The sequence below is a fragment of the Agelaius tricolor genome, unplaced genomic scaffold (assembly GCF_023055355.1).
Source record: "Agelaius tricolor isolate 1412-34295 unplaced genomic scaffold, bAgeTri1.0.p SCAF_20, whole genome shotgun sequence".
Taxonomy (NCBI): Eukaryota; Metazoa; Chordata; class Aves; order Passeriformes; family Icteridae; genus Agelaius; species Agelaius tricolor.
The window spans coordinates 9,736,002-9,759,887 of NW_027269280.1; the positions used below are offsets into that span (position 1 = coordinate 9,736,002).

The 23,886-nt window shown below is 61.3% G+C and overlaps 4 protein-coding genes across 8 annotated transcripts in view; 1 reads left to right on the plus strand and 3 right to left on the minus strand.

Annotated features, from left to right (window-relative positions):
• Window positions 1-458: 458 nt before the first annotated feature.
• Window positions 459-4,967, minus strand: SDSL (serine dehydratase like). Of its 3 annotated transcripts, none has more exons than XM_071445458.1 (9): window positions 4,851-4,967; window positions 4,086-4,262; window positions 3,691-3,885; window positions 3,553-3,592; window positions 3,322-3,461; window positions 2,993-3,081; window positions 2,621-2,848; window positions 2,416-2,540; window positions 459-1,902 (listed from the first exon to the last, which is right to left on the minus strand). In XM_071445458.1, exons 3-9 carry the CDS (start codon window positions 3,865-3,867, stop codon window positions 1,709-1,711), a joined length of 993 nt encoding a protein of 330 aa, XP_071301559.1. In that variant the 5' UTR covers window positions 3,868-3,885; window positions 4,086-4,262; window positions 4,851-4,967; the 3' UTR covers window positions 459-1,708. The 3 variants fall into 3 exon arrangements, with proteins under 3 accessions (XP_071301559.1, XP_071301560.1, XP_071301558.1); XM_071445459.1 differs by having other exon boundaries at window positions 4,086-4,132; window positions 4,851-4,950; XM_071445457.1 differs by having other exon boundaries at window positions 4,086-4,439; window positions 4,851-4,948.
• A 1,504-nt stretch (window positions 4,968-6,471) lies between these two features.
• On the minus strand, window positions 6,472-10,834 carry PLBD2 (phospholipase B domain containing 2). Its single transcript, XM_071445485.1, has 12 exons — window positions 10,569-10,834; window positions 10,342-10,435; window positions 10,110-10,268; window positions 9,604-9,704; window positions 8,987-9,201; window positions 8,824-8,918; window positions 8,593-8,753; window positions 7,955-8,050; window positions 7,594-7,665; window positions 7,342-7,494; window positions 7,064-7,226; window positions 6,472-6,954 (listed from the first exon to the last, which is right to left on the minus strand). Exons 1-12 carry the CDS (start codon window positions 10,793-10,795, stop codon window positions 6,787-6,789), a joined length of 1,704 nt encoding a protein of 567 aa, XP_071301586.1. The 5' UTR covers window positions 10,796-10,834; the 3' UTR covers window positions 6,472-6,786.
• A 1,076-nt stretch (window positions 10,835-11,910) lies between these two features.
• On the plus strand, window positions 11,911-17,620 carry SLC8B1 (solute carrier family 8 member B1). The gene is made up of 15 exons (XM_071445486.1): window positions 11,911-12,544; window positions 12,991-13,143; window positions 13,241-13,293; window positions 13,389-13,446; window positions 13,678-13,783; window positions 13,876-14,043; window positions 14,120-14,227; window positions 14,310-14,366; window positions 14,533-14,663; window positions 14,818-14,959; window positions 15,303-15,424; window positions 15,604-15,757; window positions 15,844-15,924; window positions 16,445-16,509; window positions 16,593-17,620. The coding sequence occupies exons 1-15, from the start codon at window positions 12,407-12,409 to the stop codon at window positions 16,788-16,790; spliced, it is 1,734 nt and encodes a 577-aa protein (XP_071301587.1). The 5' UTR covers window positions 11,911-12,406; the 3' UTR covers window positions 16,791-17,620.
• Window positions 17,621-18,527: 907 nt separating this feature from the next.
• The window catches only part of TPCN1 (two pore segment channel 1), a 42,328-nt gene continuing 36,969 nt past the window's right edge, over window positions 18,528-23,886 (minus strand). For all 3 annotated transcript variants that reach the window (XM_071445477.1, XM_071445478.1, XM_071445479.1), the window contains 3 exons: window positions 22,860-22,996; window positions 22,077-22,157; window positions 18,528-21,106 (listed from right to left, as the gene is read on the minus strand). In XM_071445477.1, the coding sequence (XP_071301578.1) occupies window positions 20,984-21,106; window positions 22,077-22,157; window positions 22,860-22,996 (341 nt within the window). In that variant the 3' untranslated portion in view covers window positions 18,528-20,983. The remainder of the gene's footprint in view (window positions 21,107-22,076; window positions 22,158-22,859; window positions 22,997-23,886) is intronic.

The following is a 23,886-nucleotide window of genomic DNA, read 5'->3' on the forward strand; positions in this document are numbered from 1 at the left end:
TGCCACCTCCCAGGAGGATGGGACTCAGCAGGAGCAGCCATCAAAGCAGGGAAGATCCCAAGGAATGATCCCCTGGCACAGAGGAGCTCTGCAGCTCCCAGCCGGGTGCAGGAGCCCAGCCCGGGCTCCCCATCACCCCGGAGGTGCCAGGAGGGCAGCAGCACCCAGGATTCCTGCCTGTCTCCAGCTGCAGAGCGACCACAGCTCAGGGGTGCTCCAGCCACCCTACACCCGACATCCCTGCCAGGCACATCCACAGCCCCCAGCTGGCACCCAAAGGCCAGGGGAAGGCAAGGAGGGGAAAAGCTCCCTCTGGGTCACCCCAAACCCCCCAGTCTGTCCGTGCCACCCCAGCAATGACCCTTCTGTGCTGAGGAATCACCATGGGGAGCTCCTGGCTGCCCTGACCCCACCCCGAGCAGAATCACGGGAGTAAATTCCTTTTTAAAGCTATTCAGTTTTGTTTTGTTTTTCTTTTCCTGACCTTCTTGCCTTTTTTTTTTTTTTTTTTTGGGGAAAGGGGAAGGTCTGCAGAAGGTGGAAAGTAATCAGGTTTTGGACCTGGGATAAAAAATAGCCAGAGTAGGTTGGGCTGACTCCTTATAATTAATAGTGTGCCTCGTAATAGGATTCTCCAGCCTTCGTTGCTCCCTGGAAACACCTTTTTACATAAGGTATTGCTCACGGTGGAGTGGCAGAGCTGTGATTTATGGGGGTTTGGCCTCCACGGAGCACCTGGGAAGGTGGCCCGAGCGGTGGGAGGTACAGGGCAAGGGGCTGAGGGCAGGGAGGGGCTTCAGGTCAGGATTTGTGGGGAGATGTGGGTGAGCTGCTCCTGGGGCTGACACCCTCCGGCTCCAAAGGCGAGGAGGATGAGAGGGGTTTGGGGGTGGCAAAATGCTTCTCTCCCTGTCCAACCCACAGGGCACAGGCTCAGCAGGGAATCGAGGGGCTGGGGAGAACCAGCAGGAGCAAAACCCTGCATCACCCGGAACGGGAGGAAGGAGAGGGGAGAAATGTTGGGAGGACACAAAAAGAACCCCAGGAGGCGCCACAGCAAAGGCGCTAAAAGCAAACCCAGCGCTACAGAGAGAGCAGGAAAGCCCGGGGGAAAGAGAGAACGGAAAAAAGGGTGGGATGGGGGCGAAAAAGGGGTCTTAGGGGGTCTAGGATGGGGTATGTCCCCTCCACATGTCAGAGCACCTCGGAGCCCGCAGGCGTTAAACCCGGCCGGGGATTCCCGTGGATTAATCACCATAACAAGAGCGCTGTTCTCGTCTGGCCACAGCCAACGTGGCAGGAACGGGAGAGGATTGTAATAATTAATAATCATTACAATAATAATGCATAAAGACAGTAGCAAAGTAATTAGTCAGAGAGGGAGCGTTTGCTAATTGAGGTGGGGAGATGCAGCTCGAGCAGCCTGGGGAGGAGCACGGGGAGGGAGGAGAAGGGGCAGAGGAGAATACCTGGCACGTCCCAGGGGAAAAATGGAATGTGTGGGGGCCCCAGTCCCCCCTCAGCACAGGCACCACCCTGAGCCTGCAGTTCTACCCCCGTGCCTCAGTTTCCCCACCCCTGCATGGGCGCTGTGTGCTGCAAAAAGCTGCGTGATGGGAGCCCCCCCATCCCCAGGCTTTATTCCGGTTCTTTGTGAAGGAAAGCGAGCAGAGCTGCCGGGCGGGCTCTGCCACTGCCGTGCCCGGTGTCACTGCAGCCCCAGCTGGCTCTGGAGGGCCCGCAGCTGGGCCGTGTGGATGTTGCTGCCGCCGCACACCACGAGCAGCACGGAGCGCAGCGGGCTCGGCAGCCGCCCCTCGCTCTGCAGCCGCTGCAGCCGCCCCGAGTACAGCACGGCCAGGGGGGCCCCGCACGCCGGCTCCACCAGCACCCGCTCGTCATCTGCGGGGACAGAGAGGGGACGTGCGGCACCCACCGAGCGACAGCTCGCACGGCACCCGGCGGCCCCGGCACCCGGCGGTGTCCCCGTCACCCCGACCCCAACAGTGTCCCCATCACCCCTGACCCCAGTGCCCGGTGGTGTCCCTGTCACCCTGACCCAGGCTCTGGCGGTGTCCCTGTCACCCCAACCCCAGTGCCCCCAGGGTCAAGCGGTGTCCCTGTCACCCTGACCCCAGCAAACCCAGAGCCCGGCTGTGTCCCTGTCACCCTGACCCTGGCAGTGTCCCGGTCACCCTGACTCCAGTGTCCGGTGGTGTCCCTATCACCCCGGCCCCGGCACCGCCAGGATCCGGCAGTGTCCCTGTCACCCCAACCCTGGCAGTGTCCCTGTCACCCCGACCCCAGAGTCCCCAGAGTCCGGTGGTGTCCCTGTCACCCCGACCCCAGAGTCCCTTGTCCCCGGCAGTGTCGCTGTCACCCTGACCCCGGCGCTGTCCCTGTCACCCCGCTCACCCAGGAACTGCTGCACAGCCCGCACGGCCTCCTCGTCCTGCACCACCTGCGAGATCACCTGGCACTCCCGGGCACACTGCAGCGCCCGCGCCGCCACCGTCTTGGCTCCCAGGCAGGTGGCCACGCTGGGACGGCAGGGGACAAGGCGGTCAGGGCGAGGACACCGCGGCGAGCCCTGCCAGCTCCTGCACGCCCGGCTGCTCACCTGGTGATGTCGGGCAGGGTGACGAGCCGGCCGGCTTTGAGAGCCTCGTGGAAGCTGTGAGCGCCCAGCGTCTCGGCGGCGATGATGGGGACATCCTGCCAGCCCACCTGCTGCAGGCCGGCCACCACCCCGGCCAGCAGCCCCCCGCCACCCACCGCCACCACGATGGCCCCGGGTTTGGCCTCCAGAGAGTCCTTCAGCTCCCGGACCAGGCTGGCGTGGCCCTCCCTGCAGGGGGAGGAGCTGGGGATGCAGCCCGGGGGCTCCCCGGGGATGGGGACAGGGGACAGGAGCTGGGGATGCAGCCCGGGGGCTCCCCTGGATCCCGAGGACAGGGACATGGGGCAGGAGCTGAGCCCTGGCAGCACTCACCACACCAAGGGGTGGTCGAAGGGGGGGATGATGACCCAGCCCTCTGTCTTAGCCAGCTCCTGGGCTCTGCTGTTGGCATCATCCCACACCTGGTGGGGGCAAGGGGGGGCTCAGCAGGGCTGCACAGAGCCCTCAGAACCCCGGGTGGGTCCCGTGTCCCTGCGGGGCTGGGGGACACCAGAACGGGTGAGGGCTCCCAGGGTGGCCCTGCTGTGATGCTGGGGATGCAGGAGGGGACATTTCAGGATGGGGTTTGCCAAGCACCAATGAGCAGCTGAGGTCAGGCTCAGCCCTCTCTGGACCCCCCCAGACCCCATTTTTGGGGGTACCTTGCCGTAGACCTCGACGGTGGCCCCCAGTTCCTGCAGTTTGCGCACGGGGGTGGGGCCGCTGCTGCTGGGCACCACCACGGTGATGGGCAGGGCCAGCTCCCGGGCCGCGAACGCTGCTGCCAGCCCCGCGTTCCCTCCTGCCCAAAGGGAGGGGGCTCAGCCACGGCTCGACCCCCCTGCACATCCCCGCATTGCTCAGGAGCATCCCCCGGCTCGGGGTGAAGTTACCTGAGGAGCAGACGAAGCGCCGGCAGCCCTTCCTGGCAGCCTGAAAGGAGAGAAAGAGGCGAGGGGACGGCTGTGTGCCCCCACTGTGCCCCCCGCGAGGGCAGGAGCACCCCCCGCACACCCCGTGCCCGCACTCACATCCTGGCACAGGTGCCCGATGCCCCGGATCTTGAAGGATCCCGAGGGCTGGACGTTCTCCATCTTCATGAAGACCTTGGTTCCCACGGCCTTGGAGAGGGACAGGCTCTCCAGGACGGGTGTAACGACGTGGAAGGGCTTCTGGGGCTTCTGCCCCCCGACTGGCTGGGCTGCCATGGCCTGACAAGGGATGTTCTGCCCGGGAGAGGCGGTGCAGTCACCAGCTGCTCCCCAGGGTACTCCCCGATGAGGACGGGGCTGTCCCCAGTGTCCCCTCCATGTCTAGGATGCAGCAGCTCTCCCTGGAGGAGCCCAGGACAGGCTGTGCCAGCCCCTCCTGCACCCTCGCGGTGTCCCCAGGTGCACAGCCTGGCCTGTCCCCAGGCTGGGGTTACCTGCTGTCCCGTGGGATGTCCCCGCTTGTCCTCGCCCGCCGCCGAGCCTGCGGCACACAGAGGCACAGGTGACGTCCGAGGGGCCGTGCCGGTGTCCCCGGGTCGCCGTGCTCAGTCATGCAGAGGGCAGGGGGCAGGGCTCGGACATTGCCCCGGCTGCTCGCTGTTTGCTCAGCCCTGCGCGGGTTTTGCAGCCTGCAGCGCTGCCGGTGACCCGCGGGGACAAACACGTGTGGCCCTGCCAGCTCTCACATGCCCGGGAAACGGGATGTGGGCTCCCAGGAGATGGGGGAAGAGGAAAAGCAGCTCACAAAATGAGTTTGGGGGCCCTCAAGGGTTTGCAGTGAGTATTATCTGGTTCAGACAAAAACACGTCCCAGCGGATTTTAGGATTTTTGCCCTGGTGTAGCCAGAGCAGCCTGCACACCCCAAACTCCCAGCCAAAACACCTCTCATTGCCTCCAAAAGAGCCATCACACCCCTCTGCTCACCCTGCCAAGCCCCCACCCCATGGCAGCCCTTCAATCCTCTCCAAGGCTCCCATCCCAGGGGGCTCAGCCCCTCCAGCTGGGGCAGACCCCCGGATGAGCCCCTCTGCTCCAGCTGGCCATGCCAGGCACCCCGAGGACAAAGATCCCTTAGGGAGGGGCTGGCCCAGACCCAAGGCCCAGCAGCCCCCAGGCAAAGCAGGCAGAGCCCCCTCCCTTCCTCTGGGACCCCTCCTTGTCACCCAGCCCTGGTGACAGCCCAGGGTAAAAGTCCTACCTCTGCTCTGAGGGGCTGGTTCTGTGCACAGCAGGCAGGGAGGAGGAGGAGGAGGAGGGTGGAATCTGGAGGAAGGGCCAGCCCTGGCCCGCAGCCCCGCAGCCGCAGGAGGCTCCTCTGTTGCTCTGGCCAAGCTGGAGCAGCCTGGAAGCAGAGGGCACAAGGAGTCCTGAGGAGGGGACACTGCACTGGGACCAACACGGGCCAAACAGGGAGCACCAGGAACCCCACAGTGTGCCCAGCTCTGCACACAGCAGTGAAAACACAATATGGGATTTTAGTGCCCTGACCCAAAGTGGGCTGCAAACCCCCCCAGAGCAGCCCTGCTGGCAGGCAGAGAGCAGGGACAGAGTTCTGGGTCTGTCCTGCTCCTCATAGAGCTGATCTTTGGGACCAACAAAACATCCCTGGGCTCCCGAGAGCAGCACAGAGCACAGCACTGCCCCTCTGCAGGGCCACGCTGCTTTTGGGACACAAGGGTCTGGAAAGGAGGGCAATGAGGAGGATTTCCTGAATGGGAGCATGAGGGGGACACAGCTCCAGTCCCTCTGGGGGCCTTTGGAGTGACCCCCCCACCTCACAGTAGGCAGAGACTGCAGCCACTTCCATGAGGGTGGGACAGCAGCAGGAGTGGGGAGAGGTGTGAGAAGCCTGTCCCAGCTCACAGGGGTGAGGCTGGAGACCCCCTTGGGAGGACACGACACTCCAGCTCAGCCCTGGGGTGCTCCAGGGTCCTTTTGCACCCCAGAGCCACCTCCCTGTGCCTGTTCTGCTCCCCTTTGGCTCCATCCCTGCCATGAGGATGGCATGCCAGGCTGCCACCTGGTCACTTCCCTTGGCCAGCGTCCCTGGCTGACACTGTGGCAGCAGCTGGGATGGTATTTAACAACTTTTTGTTTGTTTTTCCATGTTTAAGGAAACAAAAAAAAAAAAAAAAAAAAAAAAAGGGAATCAGCAACACTGTGGCATTTCCAGCATGCCCTGTTCCTCCTTGCTGCTCACCTCCCAGATGGCCATCTGTCTGGGGAAACTGAGGCACGGAGAGCCCAAAAGCAGCCCCCCCACCATGGGGACACAGGCTTACCTGCAATCTGTCCCAGCACAGCAGGGTACAGACACCCTGCCTTTCCCAGGGCACCCATCCCAGTTTTTGGGGTGCCAGCACCCCAACAACCCAGAGCTGCTCCCTCCCACCCCCCTGCAGCCCCCAGGGGCCCCCAGCCCCGGTGGGAACCCGGTGCCTTCAAAGCTCTGCCGAGGCACAGCTCATTAATCCCCCAGTAATGACCTCGTTATTCCTAACGAGCCAGAGCGGATCAAGGGAGCTGCCTAAGAGGATTTTGCACCGCGGCTTTTGGGGACGGGGCATACAGGTGCCAGAGGAAAAGAAGACAAAAGGCGTGATGAGGATGGTCTCCCACTCCTAGGGGCTGAGAGTGGGGCTCCCCCATTCCACAGCAGAGAGCCCTGCATAGCCTGCACCCCAAAAGCCTCACTGGGCACAGGCCCTCCCACTAGCAGAGCAGCAGATCACCCTGTTAACGGGGACAGGGCAAGACCCCTGAGTGAGCCCAGCCCTAACAAAGCCACCAGAGAACCTCAGCAGAGAGCGAAGCACAGCCACCAGCACAGAGCACTTTATTATTTACCACAGCCAAACCAGCTCACTGCCCTCCTGTCTGCGCTGAGGGCAAGCCCCAGCCTCCCAGGATGCCCCTTTTCCAGGAAGAGCCCCCCCCCAAACCAGGCATCAGCACCCAGGGAAGAGCCTGGAGAGCCCCACAGCAGGGAGGGGACACGCTGGGCTTGTGCAGCACAGCCAGGACCCCCAGAGGCAGAAAGAACAGGGGGGGACCCTGTTACACAGAGCTGAGACCCCCCACACCCCCAGAGGGATCCCCCACAGGACAGATGGACAGACTGGACCAGCGTCTGCTCAGTCCCAGTGGACCTTGACTGGGGGGAAGGTCCAGAGGTCGGGGTGGCCCATGTGGAGCAGGGAGCTGCAGGGGGACGTGCTCCAGCGGAAGGGTGGCACATCATCCCAGGCGGGGCCGCTGACTGCCACCAGCCCGAAGGTGGGCACCATGCCCGAGGAGGTGACCTGCAGTGGGGACACGGAGCAGGGCAGCGAGTCAGCGCTGGGCACAGGCTGCACAGCCCCACAAGGAGCCCCTCCCTGTGGGGAGAGCAGGGCTGCCTGGCTGGCACACCTTCATGTCGATGCCGCCGTGGCAGCGCTGGCGCAGGGCGGGGAAGGGGTAGGTGCCGTTGGCAGGGTTGAGGTCGGAGCGCGCAGAGATGGCGTTCTCGGCGTTCTGGGGGGGGTCACAGCCCCTGCACCGCGACAGGGGGTCCTGCAGGTAGTTGTTGGACCTGCAGAGGGAGGGGACAGAGCTCAGTAAAGATGTAGGAAAAGCCCACAGATGACAGAAAATCCCCTGGGGGAAGTTCCTCAGGGAATTCCGGGTGTGGGGTGCCCGGCACACACCGCATCAGGCGGATCATGGAGTCCAGGTCATGGACCTGTGTCTGGTTGCGGCGGAAGATCTGGGCACGAGGGTTCTTGTCATAGGTGAACCAGTCACCATATTTCCTCACCAGCTCCAGGTTCCCACTGGTGTTGAAGATCTGCTCGAAGTACCTGGGGAGGGGGAACCCAGCAAGCTGGCACCAAGGGGGTGCAAGGTGGGCACTGCTGCCCCTCTTTCCAGGGCAGGCCTTGGGGAGGGATGGCACTCACGGCACGTTGTAGCTGGCCCAGTAACCCTGCTGGTACAGCAGCTTTGTCTGGTCAGCCACCACCACCAGGCCCCTGTGCTGGGAGGAAGAGCACTGGTCAGAGCAGAGGGGGGGAAAAGTCACTGGGAATAGTGGGGGGCATGCTGGCGTGGGAGGAACACACACTGGGGGTCCTCACCCCAGCCAGAGGTGCTGGGCACCCATCACCTCAGTACCAGCACCCCCAGAGCCTTTAGCCACAGACAGCCCTATTGCCCTGTGACCACCCATTGGGCTGGGCAGGCACCACCCCCAGGGTTTTCCCAAACCCACAGGGATGGAGAGGAGACAGCAGGGGCTGAGGGAGGAACAGAGCCACTCACGGGATCTGCTCCAGCACAGTCAGCACGCCTGGCGCCGGGCTCGCTCTGCCCGGTGTGAAGGCATTGTAGTCCACCACCATCCACTGGTTGTTGTACCTGGCATGGAGAGCAAGGAATGCATCCCTCTGGCAGCCTGGGCACCCTCATCCCATCCCACTGATGCCTTAAGTTTTAGCTTTTCTATATTTCAGATTCTTTGCTGCTTTAGTGTGTAGTTCTGACCTTCATATCAGGGGATGGTGAACTCTCTTCATAGAGTAGGGAGACAAAACAATTCCTGCTCTATCTAGAGACCAAGGACAAATGATCCAAATCTCAGGCCCAAGAGCATAAACAATGGCAGAATGAAGACAGAAAAACAAGAAGGATGGGACTTCATAACCTAAAGCTATAAGTGGACAATTAACTCCAATGTGCAAATGGAGCAGAATTGATAAAAGTGAGAGACCTCGTGCCCGGTTGTGCATTTTGTGACCATTTTGGTTCATCTTGGGTGCAGCCCTGGCTGGGCTCTTGTGCTGCCCAACGTGGATCCATTGAGGCTTTTAATAAATCCCTACTTTATTTTTTAACCCTGTTGTAGATCAGCCTTCCCAAGGCACCAGCATCCCTCCAGGCTCCATTCCCAGCCCACTCACGTGCCGCTGTTGAAGCGCTGGAATACCGCGGCCCACTCGGGCCCGCTGCGGGCCAGCCTGTTGGCCACGATGTTCCTCAGCCACTCCAGGACGCTGCCCCGGGGCTCCAGGTACTTCCACAGGGCCGGGTTGTTGTTGCCAATGGTGGTTTCCAGCGTGACCTGCAGGGCAGGGAGCGATGGGGAGGGCAGCAGGGCCGAGGGGAGGTGCCCGAGGACCAGACCCACTCACCAACCCGCTGCTGAGGATGTAGAAGTCATCCATGGAGAAGATGGTGCCGGGGTAGGAGGAGAACACCTGGATGCTCCCAGGGATCTGGGACTTGCCTGCAGGGGGGATGCAGAGCATCAGAGAGGGGGTGTGAAGTGCAGCCCCCCCAGCCCAGCCCACGCACCGCCGGCTGAGGTGCGGAAGGGCAGCGTGTACTTCTTGACCACACGCAGCATGGCCTGGTAGGAGCTCCAGGTGTCGTGGGCCACCAGCAGGTCCCGCTGGCCCGGCAGCAGCTTCACCAGGGCCGAGCAGGAGCCCGAGCCCAGCACACGCTGAGGGGAGGAGCGGTTCAGGGCAGACTCCAGGTCCTCCAGGTCACCCCCCAGCTGCAGCAGCCTGGGGGGAAGCAAGGCAAAAGATGTCAGGTGAGGGGTGCCCCAGGCCTGGAGCTGAGCTGGCTCAGAGCTGTCTGTCTGTCTGTCCATATCCACCACACTCCAGGGCAGGCACTTGTGCTGAGAGCACCCTGGAGGCATGAGCATGGAGGAAAGGGGGAGCACAGCAGTGGGGAAACTGAGGCAGGGGCTGTGGGGGGAACCCACCACCCAGCCCACGGGGTGGGGACGAGAACAACCTGCCTTAGTTCCAACCTGCCCCAGCAGCAGAAGACAAATGCCCAGAAAAGGTGGACTGGGAGTAGAACTGGCTGCTCATGGACATGGAGGAATTGTCCCCACAGCACACCAAACCCCAGGACAACCCTCCCCCACTCTCCCCCAGCTCTGAGAAGGAGCTTACAGGAAGCCAAAGGGTGCCAGGGTGATCTTGCCCCTGGGAAAGTCCAGGCGCCCATTGTAGCTGTCCTCCAGCCCCTTCAGCTGCAGCAGGGCCAGGCGCACCTGGGGACAGGGGACAGAGCTGGCACCTGGCTCCTGCGAGGAGGCAGGCTGAGAGCTTTTAGGGGACAGGCTCCCTCATTCCCCCAGGGGACAGAGCACATCAGCTGGGTCTCAGTGCTGCTGCAGAGGCACAGGGGGGAAGTGTCACTGTCAGCAAGGTCATGACTCAGCACCCACAGCCGAGGGTGACAAAGCCACGTCCTGTGCACCCCAACTGCAGCATGCAAGGCTCTGGCGAGGAGAAAGTCACGAGTCACCTCTACTCACCCCAGGAAGGAGCATGACCACATCCCTGTCATCCCACCTGGAGCTGGGCCAGGACAGCTCGCTGCTCTGTGCTGTGCTCTGGGTTAAAGGCCCAGGAGGACCCAGGGGGCTCCCCTGGTGGAGGTTCCCCATCCTCACCTGGTGCCAGTACTCGGTGTTGCGCCCTTTCTCCATCTGCTCCTCCATCCAGGCCAGGTTGGCCTCCAGGTAGCTGCGCAGCTTCTGGCAGTACTCGCTCTCGTACTTGAAGGGGCCGCAGTAGCCCACCATGGTGTTCATCCAGTGCATGTACATCAGCTGGGGGACAGGGCCGCGCGTCACCGCCGGGGACAGCCACCAGGGCACGCATTCCTGGACGGGTCCCCCTTACCTGCTCGGTGACGGCAGCCTCGGCGAGCCCGGCAGCGTAGGCCTGCAGGCTGTCATTGTACGAGGCGTTGGTGGCCACCTCCAGGAAGGCCCAGCTGTGGGGACACGGGCACGGGAGGTCACGGGGTCACGGACACGGCTGGGACGGGGCACCCCACCCACTACGGCTCCCCGCCGCCACCCCATCCCTGAGCGGTCCCGTCCCGTCCGGTCCGGCCTGGGTCATACCCGACGTGAGGGATGCGGTCATCGAGGCTGGCCCAGGCGACGGCAGCGGGGTGGCGGCCGGGGAGGACGCGCAGCCGCTCGGAGCCGGGCTCCAGCAGCACGGAGACATTGCGGGGCACCGGGGACGGGGCTGCGCCGGCCGGGACGGCGGAGAGGAGCGGGGACAGCAGCGGGGACAGCAGCGGGGACAGGAGCGAAGCCACCAGCAGCGCCCGCGGGGCCGCCATGGCGGGGACACCGAGGGGCGGGGCCAGGGACGGACCACGCCCCATCAGCACCGGCGCGTGTGAATGGGTGGGGAATGGGGCGGGGTTTCACGGTGACCACGCCCCTCTGCGCCCCGTTGTATTAGTGGGGCGGGGCTGGATGGGGGCCGGAGCGTCAGTGTGGCCACGCCCCCATCGGCACTGCCGGGTATCAATGGGATGGCCCGATTTGGGGGCGGGGCAGTGCACTGGCCACACCCCCACAGAGCTACCCTGCATAAACATCTCACACAGGGCGGGGGCTTCTTGCTTGGGCGCGCCCCCAACCGCTCCAAGGCATGGGGGCCCCTGAGACCCCGCCACAACGCCCCTGTCCCCCCCATGCCACCCACGGCCCCACGCTCATACCCACGGCCCCAACCCCACGCTCATAACCCCGCTCCCATCCCGCCTCTCCCAGCCCCACGCCCTCAGGAGATGGGCGCAGGTTCCTCCTCCTCGCCTTCGGGGGACACGCGTGGACCCCTGGTGTGAGCTGTCACAGCCCGGCGTGTCCCCATGCTCGGGGCAGGGGGAACACACGGGGCGCTGCTGCTTCCCTCGGGCCCCAGGGCAGCGGCGGCCCCGGCCTTGCGCAATTCCCTTCACCTCTCTCCGGGGGAAGGGCAGAATGCAGCGCTGGGGGGAAACGGGCCAGAGTGGGAAATGGACCTTTGAATCCCATGGGTTCTTTAAATCCCACGGGTTCTTTGAACCCCATGAGAGTCTTGGGGCTCCGGCCGTGAGGGCCAACCTGCACCCCACAAACCGGGCACGGCGCTTGCCCGGGGCACGGCTGAGGCTGGGGTGTCCTGGAGCTGGGGACGCCGCTGCGGAGAGGAGCCCGTGCCCTCTGAGGGGTGTGTGACCGCCGGCGCGGGGTCTGTGCAGCCCGGTGCCGAGGCTGTCCGTCCCACACGGGACACGTCCCGCGCTGAGCCCGCCCGTTCTCAGGGCTCACCCGTGTGGGGCTGTGTGTGGGAGGTGTCCGGCCTCAGAGGGGCGGCCCGGAGCACAGAGCCGCGTGTGTCCCCTGTGGGCGGCCGGCCGTGTGGGAGAGTGTCGCTGTCGCTTTAAGGGCGGAGGGTGGCGGCCCCTTTAAGGCGGGGGGGCCGGCGGGGATCAGCTGCCCGTGCTCGGAGCGGGGCTGAGCCGACACGGTGGGGCCGCGCCGCGGGTGGGGTTCCCCCGGTACCCCCATCCATCCATCCCTGCATCCCCGCATCCCCGCCCGGGATCCCCCACACCCCCGGGGTCACCGTCCCCACCCGCCCGCGGCCTCTCTGTCCCCTCCCTGTCCCCGGGGGTGCCCCCGGGTCCCTCTCTGCGGGGTGTGGGTGCCATTCCCCCGGGGCTGGGCTCCCCCGGCGGGGCCGTGGCGCAACCTGCCCGCGGGAGGCTCTGCTTTTTATCCGTTTTATTCTTTTTAGCATTAATTATAATTTCCAGTTTTACTATTGATTTTTAACCCCTTCTGGCCCCGGCCGGGGAGCGCGGAATGGGGCTCCGGGGGCAGCCCCCGCTCGGTGTCCCCGGGGAGCGCTGCCGCTGGTAGGTGTCCCCCGGGGCTGTCCCCGCCAGGGACAGGGCACCATGGGGCAGGGGCCCGCGGGGCTGCCCGGGGCGCTCAGCCTGCCCGGGGCGCTGCCGGCCGGGCCCCCGCTGCTGCTGGACGCGGGGCACACGGTGCCTCCCGCCGGGGATGCTCTGAGCCACGCACGGAGCCTGGATGTAAGTCTGGGGATTTGGGGGGGACTCGGGGAGGGATTTGGGTGCTGCCGGGGTGGGGGGGGGTCCTGTCCCGTCCCTGCTGCCATGACCTCACCATCGCAGCAGGGATCTCGCCCGGATTTCCTCCGCTGCTGGTTTTCTCCTCCGAAAACCTCTCTGCCTGCCAGGCCGGCGCCTTCCCATGGCCCGGGGTGGGTGTGGGCTGTGTGGGGACATGGATGGGGTTGGGGACAAGGGTTTCCACCTCTGCTGGCCCTGGCGCAGCCCTGCACCCACGCATGTGTAGCTCAGGTGGGGAAACTGAGGCAGGGCTGACAGTGACCTGCCAAAGCTGCCCCATGGCAGCGCTTGGGGGGGAGCGTCCCCTCGGGGTGGGCAGTGTCCCCTCGGGGAGGGCGCTGTGTGCTCGGGGGGGCCCGGCCGAGCACCTTCCCTGTGCTCCGCAGTGCTGGGAGGTTCGGAAGCACAACAGCTCCGAGTGGTGCCACTTCATCCGGAGCAACCCCGACTGCCGGCTCGACGGGGGCTTCCTCGACTACCTCGATGGGGTTTTCTGTGTCTTCCCGCCCCGGCTGCTGCCCCTGGCTGTCACCCTCTATGTAAGGACGGGAAAGGGCGGTGCTGGGGATGCTCTGCTGGGGGGGTGTGTGGTGGGGACCCCACTGACCCCTCTCTGTGCCACCCCTGACCCCACAGGCTCTCTGGCTCCTGTACCTGTTCATCATCCTCGGTGTGACAGCAGAGAAGTTGTGAGTGGCCCTGCAGACGAGGGGACTGTCCCCAGAGTGAGCAGGAGCCCAAATAGCCCCATCACCCCTCTCTGTCTGCTTTTCTGCCCTTCCAGCTTCTGCCCCAATTTATCAGCCATCTCCACCAACCTGAAGCTGTCCCACAACGTGGCAGTATCCTTGGCAAATCACAGGGGCCTCAGTTAGGAGGGATGTGGGGACAGGGCAGGGGAGGTGGCCATGACAGGGTCACTTTGTGTCCCCTTGGTGCCATGCCAGGGGAAACCCATTGGGAGGTTTCAGTGGGATGAGTGGTCATGTGCTGGCACTGGACAGAGGTGCACAGCACCCGTGTCCCCACGGGGAGGAGGACACCAGGTCTTTTCCTTGACGTCCCCTCTCCATGGTGTCACCTTCCTGGCCTTTGGGAACGGGGCTCCTGATGTCTTCAGTGCTGTGGTGGCTTTCTCTGACCCCCGGACAGCGGGGCTGGCCATCGGGGCCGTCTTTGGTAAGGCAGCCCCAGTGCCATGTCCTCACAGGGTGACATTTTGGGTTTGTGGGATGTTCCCCTGTCCCAAGAGAGTCCCCCTGTGTTGGCAGGTGCCGGTGTGTTTGTGACCACAGCGGTGGCCGGGGGCATTGCCCTGGTCAAGCCCTTCACAGCCGCCTCCAGGCCCTTCCTCAGGGACGTCATCTTCTACATGGTGGCCGTCTTCCTCACCTTTGTGGTGCTCTACTTGGGCAGGATCAGGCTGGGAGAGGCTCTGGGTGAGCGCTGTGGGAGCTGGGCAGGGTGGGAGCAGCCTGGGGGTGCCGTGACCCCCCCATCACTCCCCCATCTCAGGGTACCTGGGGCTCTATGTGTTCTACGTGCTCACCGTGGTGCTCTGCACCTGGATCCACCGGCGGCAGCGCGGGGACGGGCTGGCCCCTCCCGGAGCCTGGGAGCCAGGTAAGGGCTGCCCAGCTGGGATGGGACCCCCGGGGCGTGGGGGTGCCCTTCCAGTGCTCCTGCCCTCTCCTCTTCCTCACAGAGATGCCGACAGATGTGGAAGAGCCGGAGCCCTCGAGCACAAACAGCGGGGACTATGGTACGTTCCAGTTCCCCGTGGGCTCAGGGCTGGCTCTGCTCCGTCCTCGGGGGTCCCAGAGCCCCCCAGTGACTGAGCCCGTGGGGTGACAGCCCATGGGACAGGGGGAGCTCCCTGGGGACACGCAGGGAGCTCCCAGACCGCTCAGCCCCGTGGCCCCTCGCAGGGGAGGAGTACCGGCCCCTGCTGCCCTCCCGGGAGAGCTCCCTGCGCATCCTCACCGCGGCCCTCAGCCCCCTGGACTACCGCAAATGGAGGAGGAAGCCCTGGTACTGGCGGCTCTTCAAGGCCTTCAGGGTGAGTAGGGGGCAACAGGAGCCAGGAGGAGCCCCCCAAGGGGCATCCCCATCCCTGCTGGCCCTTGGGGCTCTGTCCCCCCGGGGCTTTGGGGCAGGGGCAGTGGGTTTGGGAGCACCTTGCAGGGTGTCCCAGGTGGGTGTCCCTGTGCCAGGTGCCCGTGGAGCTGGTGCTGCTGCTCACCGTTCCTGTTGTGGACCCCGACAAGGATGACCTGAACTGGAAGAGACCCCTCAACTGCCTGCACATCGTCACCAGCCCCCTGCTCTGCGTCCTCACCCTGAAATCAGGCGCCTGTAAGAGCCTGGGCCAGTCCCAGCTTGCAGAAGGGGACAGGACTGAGAGGCCACCAAAGCCCTGGGGACTGCAGGAGCGCATCAGAGCTGGCTCCCCATTGTGGGGAGGAGGGATGGGCAGGGGAGAGCCAAGCTGTTTGCAGCTGGATACACCCTGCAAGGGGGCTTGGGCCCCATCCAGGTCCTGGGGGGAAAATGGAGCAGGCCCAGCCTGGCCTAGTCTGGGGAAACTGAGGCACAGAGGGGAGCAGCTCTGTAAGGACGTAGGCAGAGGTGGCTGTAGCTGACAAGGCTTTATCTCCACCTCAAGCCTCTCTGTCCCTCCTCTCCCCACCATGTGCAGATGGGCTCTACCAGATCCAGGGCATCTTCCCAGTCTGGGCACTGGTCACACTGGTTGCCTCTGCCCTGGCCCTCATCATCTTCATCACCACAAGCAATGAAGAGCCACCCAAGTATCACTGTGTAAGGTGTCCCCCAGCCCTGAGCACCCACCAGGGACCAGCACAGCCTGCTCCAGACTGGGCAGGGGCTCCTGGGGCAGAGCAGGAAGCTGGAGCTCTCTCCCAGTTTCCAATGTCCCAGGAGGTGTGCAGGGTCCTGTGGGATGCACACAGGGACCAGCTTGCTCCTGTTCCCATCAGGTGTTTGCCTTCCTTGGGTTTTTGGCCAGTGCCATGTGGATCAACGCCGCGGCCATGGAGCTGGTGAACATCCTGCGCACCCTGGGCATCATCTTCCAGCTCAGCAACACCGTGCTGGGCCTCACACTGCTGGCCTGGGGCAACAGCATCGGGGGTGAGGGCTCTGCAGCTCCCAGTGCCCCCCTGGGACACGCTGGGGTGCCCCTGCCATGCCCAAGGTCTCCTTTTGTCCCTCCACAGACACCTTCTCCAACCTCACCATGGCCCGGCAGGGCTATCCCCGCATGGCCTTCTCCGCCTGCTTCGGGGGCATCATCTTCAGTATCCTGTGCATGCCAGGGCCAGCGTGCTGGCATGTGGGGCAGGAGCTGCCCAATTTTCCCTGCCTGCAGCCCAGGAGAGCCCCTTGTGCTGTGGGATCCCTGGAGAGGAGCTGGGATCCATGCCAGAGTCCCTCCAATGCTGGCAAAGCCCGCAGTGTTCCCACAGTGCAAGGGGACAGTGAGGGGTTGGGGAGGGGCAGGGACCCAGCCAGCAGCACCCCCTGTGGGTACAGGACCCACAGCTGTGGGTACAGGACCCCCCTGTCCCCACAGCTGCCCCGGCCCCAGCTGGGCGGGAGTTTGGGCTGGAGCGTGGCAGATTTGGGATTTTACCAAGGGAAGGAGGGGAGGGGGCTGTGCCTTGCTCGGGTGGGTGTTGGGTGAAGCCTCTCCTCGAGTGCTCAGGGTAGCATTCGGCACAGAGAGAGAGAGAGAATGCTCCAGCCATGCAGGAAGGAGGAGGATGGGGGGCAGAGGGATGGGCTCAGTGCTGTGTGTCCGTCCTGAACGTGCTGCAGACATCCTGGTCGGCGTGGGGCTGGGCTGCCTGCTGCAGATGACCAGCAGCCAGCCGCTGGTGAAGGTAAGGCCGTGGTGACACGGTGACACGGGCCAGGCTGGCAGCAGGAGCCCTTGTCACCCCACATCACGCTGCTCTCCCCACAGCTGGAGCCTGACAGCCCCCTGGTGTGGGTGCTGGCCGGGGCGCTGGGGCTGAGCCTGGTGTTCTCCTTGGTGACGGTGCCGGCGCAGTGCTTCCAGCTGGGACAGCCCTATGGCGTCTGCCTCATCGCCTCCTACCTGCTGTTCCTGTGCGTGGCCCTGCTCACCGAGTTCAGGGTCATCCATTTCTCCACCCCCTGAGCGGCCCCAGCAGCTCCAGCCCCGGAGCTCGCTCTGCCTCCCACCCCAGCGGGGCCTGGCCCTGCCCTCCCCTGTCCCTGCCAGGGGACAAGGGCACCTCCACCTCACCGTGCTGCTGGAGGTGCCAGCCAGCCCTCAGGCCCTGCTGGGCTCTGGGGAAGGAGCTCTCAGTGCCCACATCCTCTCCTTTAATCTGTAATTTACGGAACTCTGGGCAGGAGCAGCATCAACACCTCAGCTGTGTCGGGGGCAGAGCAGGAGCATGGGATAGGGAAGTTCCAGCTCAGGGGCACAGCAGGGGAGGTTCTGCCTCCTCAGCTCACCTTCCCCTCCTGAGCTCCCTGCCATGCTCTGGGACAGAGCTGGGGCAGGTGACAGTGGGTTTTGCCTCCTCAGCTCCACCTTCCCCTCCTGAGCCCCATGGCACGCTCTGGGACAGAGCTGGGGCAGCACAGGGTGGCACTGCCACAGCCCAGGCACACATCTGTCCTTGGGAAGGACTGTCCTGCTGGCACCGTGGGCTGGAGCAGCAGACAGGGCACAGCCAGACAGGGTTAAGGGGACACAGTGCTCCAGGGATGCACTGGGTTTAGTGCAAGCAAAGCCTGAGGGAAAAACAAACACCAAAAACCAAAGGAGGCTGGTTTTTCCCCTGCTTTTTTTAGTAATGTTTTTCAACCTGAATTTCAGATCCTACTTTTCTCCTCCTCCTAGGGTGGGCAGAGCTGTAGGAAAGGACTTGGAGGTTTCCACACACAGTGTTGACCTCTGGCAGGACTAGATTTAGGCACTGTAAAAAACTGCAATAAAAAAAACAACACAAACACAAACCCAACCTTGACTTTTGCCTGCTGCAAGGGCCATTGCTCCTGCTCTGTGGTCTGACTCAGCCCTTACTCAGCACAGAGCCTTTGGGGTGAGAGGGAACAGCCAGGGCTGAGGAGCCTGGGACACCCAGAGTGGTTTTTCCCAAGGGACTGGGGAAGTGGTTTCCAGCAGCCGATGTCCCAAGAGCACTCACGTGCTGTCACACTGGCAACGGGGTCAGCACAGCTCAGCCCTGGGGACAGGGACTCCTGCAGGGCCCACAGTGCCAGGAGAATGGAGGGGTGGGCTGGGGGTTCTGCTCCCAGCTGCAGAGGGCACAGGGCACAGGCTGGAGCACAGGGACACCCTCACCCTGCCCCACGGGAGAGGGGGTGTTGAGAAAACACCACAACAACCGTCAGACCAGGCTCCTCCTCCTTTCCTCCTGGGCCTGAGGAGCATTTCTCCTTTTTCTAACAGACACCAGCAGCTTTCACAAAAAATAACCCTCCCTGTGCCCACAGCCATCGGCTCTGCCCTGACCTTGCTCCAGCAGCTGCTGGAACGATCCGGGACACACAACGCCCACTTCCTGCCACAGGCAGGGCTACAGCAACCCAAACCCTGGCACACGTCCCAGACAGAGGTGCAGGGTCAAACACCCCTGCTGGCCTCAGCACTGCACCTTAACAAACCTAACTCTGAAAGAGTAATCTTGATGTTTAGGGAAAAAGCTGGCAGGGGGAAGGCAGGCTCTGTAATGTCCTGGAACAGGAATGTGGAGCAGCTCAGTGAGGCGTGCACACAAAATATTCCCAACACAAGCACTTGTCACCAGAGAGGGCAGGCAGGCTCCTCTTCAAACACTGGAAATGCTCCAGCTTGGCCAACCCCACCTCTGGAGTAAGAGGGGAAGGAGGAAAGGAAGCCTTTACGAAGCCGAGGATGCTCTTTATTAGTGCGCCTGAAAAAAATCTAGAGAACATCTGACAGACACGTCCATAAAATCAGGTTTTTTATAAACAAAATGCCAGCATACAAAATCCTGCAGTGCTTCCTCCCGTGCTCCCTACAAAATGATTGTCTCCATTGTCAGTCTGTGTGTGGGGGGAGGGAGAGGAGGATAAATAGAAGGGGATGCCCCGTACTCAAACTTTGTTTCCTTCCAAAGACATATGGAAGAAGCAAACTGCTGCTGCCCTCCTTGGTTATACAAAACTAATGAACACAGGGGCTATGTGGGGGAGGATCAACACCTTGGAGGCAGCACCCTGACCCCCAGCCCTCCAGGGAGCCCTTTATTGCATGATCAGCCCTCAGTGCCTTCCTCAGCACAGCTTAAAGCCACAGCTCCTTTCGCACCCAGAAAACAGCCCCCAAAGAAAAAATAAAGTCACTGATAGCCCTGCCAGGAGAAATCAGCTGTAGGGGAATGTGGAGATTAACCACAGCCACATTTTTTTCCCCACTAACCTTCATAATGCTCATTCACCCTGGCCACAAGTTAAAGCACAATAAACACCATCTCCTGCAGCCCCAGGACTAATCTGGATAAACCTCCCGGGCTGCCACTCCACGCAGAGCAACTGCAAGAGCAACAACTGCACTGCTCCTTCATTTGTGGTTGAATTTATGGTTTGGAAAACAGCCCTTTAAGGTCCTTCATGGGTCAGCTCAGAAGTGGTTTCATACCTGCAAGTATCCAGAAAGAAAACAAAGAGTTGCCGTGAGGCACCCAGGGAGTCTGGCAAGGGTTGGGAGCAGCCACTGGTGCGTGTGTGCTGCTCTCCTACTCCTTCCAAGTGCTCTCACTGTGCCATGGAGGGAGAGATTTCCAGAAGCAGCTCTGTCTTGCCTCCCTGTCAAAGTCTCACCCACCCAGGAAATGCTCCCGAGCTGCCCAGGTGGGATCAGCCCTCTGCCACGAGGTGAGGCCATGAAGAGAGAGGCATGTGGGACAAAGGGATGGGGACACACATCTCCCACTGCCTGGGGCACTGGGAGAAGGGGGAAGCCTCCTCAGGAAGCTCCACTCTTTAATCTGAACCTGAGGAAAGATAAACAGCAAGAGGTGAGGGAACCTCCCAGCTGCCAGGGACTTCCAGCCCTCAGAACTTCCAGTGCTGACAGGGAAAAGAAAGACTTGGAGAGACAGGTTCAAAGGTGACACAACTGCCACAATCCCTCAAACGTGGCAGAGCTGGGAAGGGATCCCTTCTCCCCCTTCCTCCTTATCCCTCAGCTCTCAGGTGCAGAAAAGCAGGCAGGTGAGAAGAATCCTTGACTTCCACGTTCTCCTGCAACCAAAACCCAGGGGAACAGTAGAGCTCTTCAGTGGATCTTGCCAACACCTGACTGAGCGGAACTTTTCCAGCCTGAGAAACATTCCTGCAAGGGAGGAGCCCCAGTCTGTGCTGGGACTTGCTCAGCTGGAATGAGGACTGACCAGCAGGAGTGTGTGATGCCCAGGAGCTCTGCTTAACCCAGAGCTAGGCAGAAGAAAGCCAGACTTGGAGCTGCAAAACCTTCCACTCTTCTTCCCAGCCATTTATCCCAGCTAAGGACCAGCCAGAGAGGTTTCACAGGGCAGGTGGCCAAGTGGCAGAGCCCCACAGCCATGGCACCCTCAGAAGCCCCTCCCTGAGCAGAGACAGGAGCTCTGGGGATTGCAGAGGTGACCCAAGCCCAGGGGCAGGACTGACCAGCAGTGATGCAGAGTCCCCAAAGCCCTGCCCCCCCTATGGCCATAGCATGATGGGGTGCTGGCCCTCAGTTCTGCCTCAGAGCTACTTGGGGACAGCAAAATTCAGTAATCAGAGCTGGAGCTACTACAGAGCTGAAGCTACTGCTGGAGTGCATCTAGGTGTGCCAAAAAGGAGGGGGAGGGCAGGCTGCCCTTCCAAAAGTGCTGAGATTTCACACCACCTCCCCTTTCTTTGCGTAAGGAAGGTGGAGCAGAAACAAAAACTCACTCCCTGATCTTTTGTCCCGAGGTTAATGGTACCCTTTGAGCAACAGGGATCTTCCAAAAGGGCCCAAGTTTTACTGTTAAGCAGGTGACTTCAGCGAATTCCCTGCTGTTAATGGATTACACATCCCTTTCCCCAAGGTCTGTTAGTGCTAAGACAAGCAGCAGCAGCAGCTGGAGCCTGGGAAGGGGCTCAGAGGGACAAGGGCTCTGTCCTGCCCAGATGTGCATCACATCTGTGTGCAGCAGCCTTCCCCCGAGCCCCCTGGGCCTCTGGCTTCTCAGCAACCCCTGCTGGGGGCAAGGTTTGATCCCTACACTGGTACACTGACAGATCTATATACACCCTCCCAAAATCCAGGCTGGCTGGGCAGGAATACTCTAGGTTATTGCATAGAAGGTGCTGTGTTAGCTGGGCCTAGATGACAGTCTGGGAGCGCTGCCGGAGGCTCAGGGGCTTCAGGGAGCTGCTGGCAGCAGATGCAGCCTCTTGCACTGGGGGCTGGGATTCCTCCTTCCTGGAGTGCTCCTCATACCATTCCTGCAGCAGGGGAGGAAACAGGCAGGGATCAGGATCACCCCAAAAGGGCAGAGCCTGCAGTGGGGGCATGTTTTTCCAGGCACAGAGGGCTGTTCCCAATGCCCTGGGTGCAGCTTAACCTCCTGGAACAGCCCAGCTAACTGCAGCATGCCTTCCCAGCCACAGCCCAAGGAAACTTCCCACCCTCAGGATGTCCCTCCTGAACACCCAGGGCTTGAGGATGGCTGTTCCCATGATGTCTGGGACTTGCAGAGCAGCTCCTGGTGCTGGGCAGCAGCCAGGCTGTGCCAGGATGTCACATCCCTCAGCCACAGACCAAGCAGAACAGGCAGGAAGTTTCTCTGCAGGTGACCCAGCCCCATGGTAAATAATGTGCATTTTCCTTAGGGGGACTCAAGACTCATCCCCACTCTGTCTGCTCTGGGGACAAAGGACAAATGCTTACAAGATTGATTTTTTTCAGCACTAATCATTACATTAGCCCACAACCTTCAACTACCTTTAGCAGTGACCAAACCCATGGCAGAAAGCTCCTGACCATGGGTGGCACTGGCAGGAAGGTGCTAAAACTCCAGGGAATCTGCTGATTTACTTGTCTCCCATCCTGCTCAGCCTGCAAACCAGGCAGGCCTGCCTGGGACAAGCCAGCCTTGCTTCCTGTGTCAGACAGACACACCTAAGCTCAAACACAACCACATTCCAGAGGTTTAAGAGCTCTGTGCTCAGCAGCCAAGCCCCAGGCAGCACCAAACCGTGCTCACAGCCCCAGCAGACACCTGGGGAGCCCAGGGCAGCTCAGCAGTGCCTGTGCACACCCCCAGGGTGGTTACTGTCACTGGCCTGACACTCCTGCACCCACTGAGGAGCTCTGATGGGCCCTGTGGGGAAACAAACCCTGGGCTCAGAGGAAAGCAGTGTTTGACAGGATGGGCTGTCATTCCAGGGAATGCTCTCACCACAGCCCACATACCTGGATCTCCTCCTCATACATCTTCATACTCAGGTCACTCTTGGTCCTGGACCTGCGTCCCAGGAACACTGTGGACATTTGCTGCAGAGTTGGGAAGGAGGAAACACCAAGACATTCATCAGTCACTGAGCAGCTGGAACTTCAAGCATCCTTCCTGTGGACACCCATCACCCACTGATGAGCTCAGGCCACCCCAGGCTCCTTCTGTTGTCACCTGAGAGGCTGCAGCACCTGCCCTGTGCCATGGTGACACAGGGGTAACCGTGGCCATTGCTAGAACAACCACTCAGCTCTGCCCAGGTGCATGACACAACAGTTCTGAGACAAGAGCTCGTTTTCCCAGTGTAGAATGTTTTAGAATGGAAGCATAAGCAGTGCCATGGAGAAAGGAAGGATCAGGAACCAATGCCATCATGCTGCTACAGAATGCTCCAGGACTGTCCCAGCCTCAGGGCTCTCTGATGGCACAGAGAGACAAGCAGGAGAATTAGGAGAGAGTGGCTTCCTTAGAGGAAATATAAATATGTTTTTTTTTCCAGTCAGCAGAGGCCAGGACAGCTCTTAGGGAAGTTGTCAGGCAGCAGGTACCAGACTTTGTCAAGGCTAAGCAAGGAGCAGCTGCTGCTTTTCCAGAGCAGCAAAATTCTGTGATGCTGCAGAGTCCCTCCAGCAGCTCAGCCCTGAACATTACACAGGCAGGGGGATCTCCTCTCTCCAGACAGGCAAAGGGGGCCTGGCACACCTCCCTCCCTGAAGGTGAGAACTCTCAGTGTTTCCTCTTACCCCATATTTGTCCATCTGCAACACAATCTTCTGCAGCTGAGCTGTTTCAGTGGCAGCTGAAGTCCTCTTGTACAGCTCAATTATGCCAATCACCTCCTCCTTGGAGATCTCCTTCTCCAGAACAATGCCATTATCTTCTGGAGAGGCAAGAAACAGAAAGAGGGGGAACAAAAGTCAGCAAGATGAGCATTGCTTCACCAGCTGCTACCATAACCCTGGAAGGCAAAGCCTAAAGCACACAGGACCAAGCCAGAGGTCAGGTACAGTCTGAACCTGCTTCTGTGACTGGAACTTGGGTATGTTCAACCCCCAACAAGGCAGGGAGAAAGTTAACTAGTGAGAAGGGCCAGCAAACCTCCTGACTCAAACTATTCTCATCAGGCTCCTTGGTATCTTAAAAGAAAGTAAATCTTGTAGCTTTTTTGTTAGCCTGTAAATTAAGAAATCAAATAATCACACAAGAGTTTCTGCCTTTTGACCTTCACCTGCCTAAGAGAGCTTGGGAGTCCAGGGCTAACCAATGCCCCTCACTGCTCCCTTCAAACTGGGTGCAGGAAGGATCACAAGTGTTTCCCTACTTAACAGCTCCTGGGCCACACAAATTTGATCTTCTGGCACCTAAAACCCCAGGGGGATGGAGCCTTCACCTGAAGGAACAGCAGGAGAAGGGCTGTGAGCCACAAATGTGGTACTGGCACCTGAATTGGCAGGTCAGGAGGAACAGGACAGTGAGTAAGGGATGAGGGGGATGCAGAGCCCAGTCTCTGCCAGTTCCTAGAGGGAAAGGCACATCCAGAACCAGCACAGAGTCAGCAGCCTGAGCACAACCAGAAAATGTGGGAAGAACTGCACAGGCAGTGTCTGTTGTCCTCCAGGTCATGGCAGAAAGCGCTGGCAAATCACCTTGGGGACACATCCTGCCACCAGTGAGTGTATTAGTGAGGAAGGGAAATTGGTTTCAAAAAATTATCAATCTTCCCTTCCTGCAAGGTCCCTCGTTGAGCTTTGCTACATCACTGCTGCAATG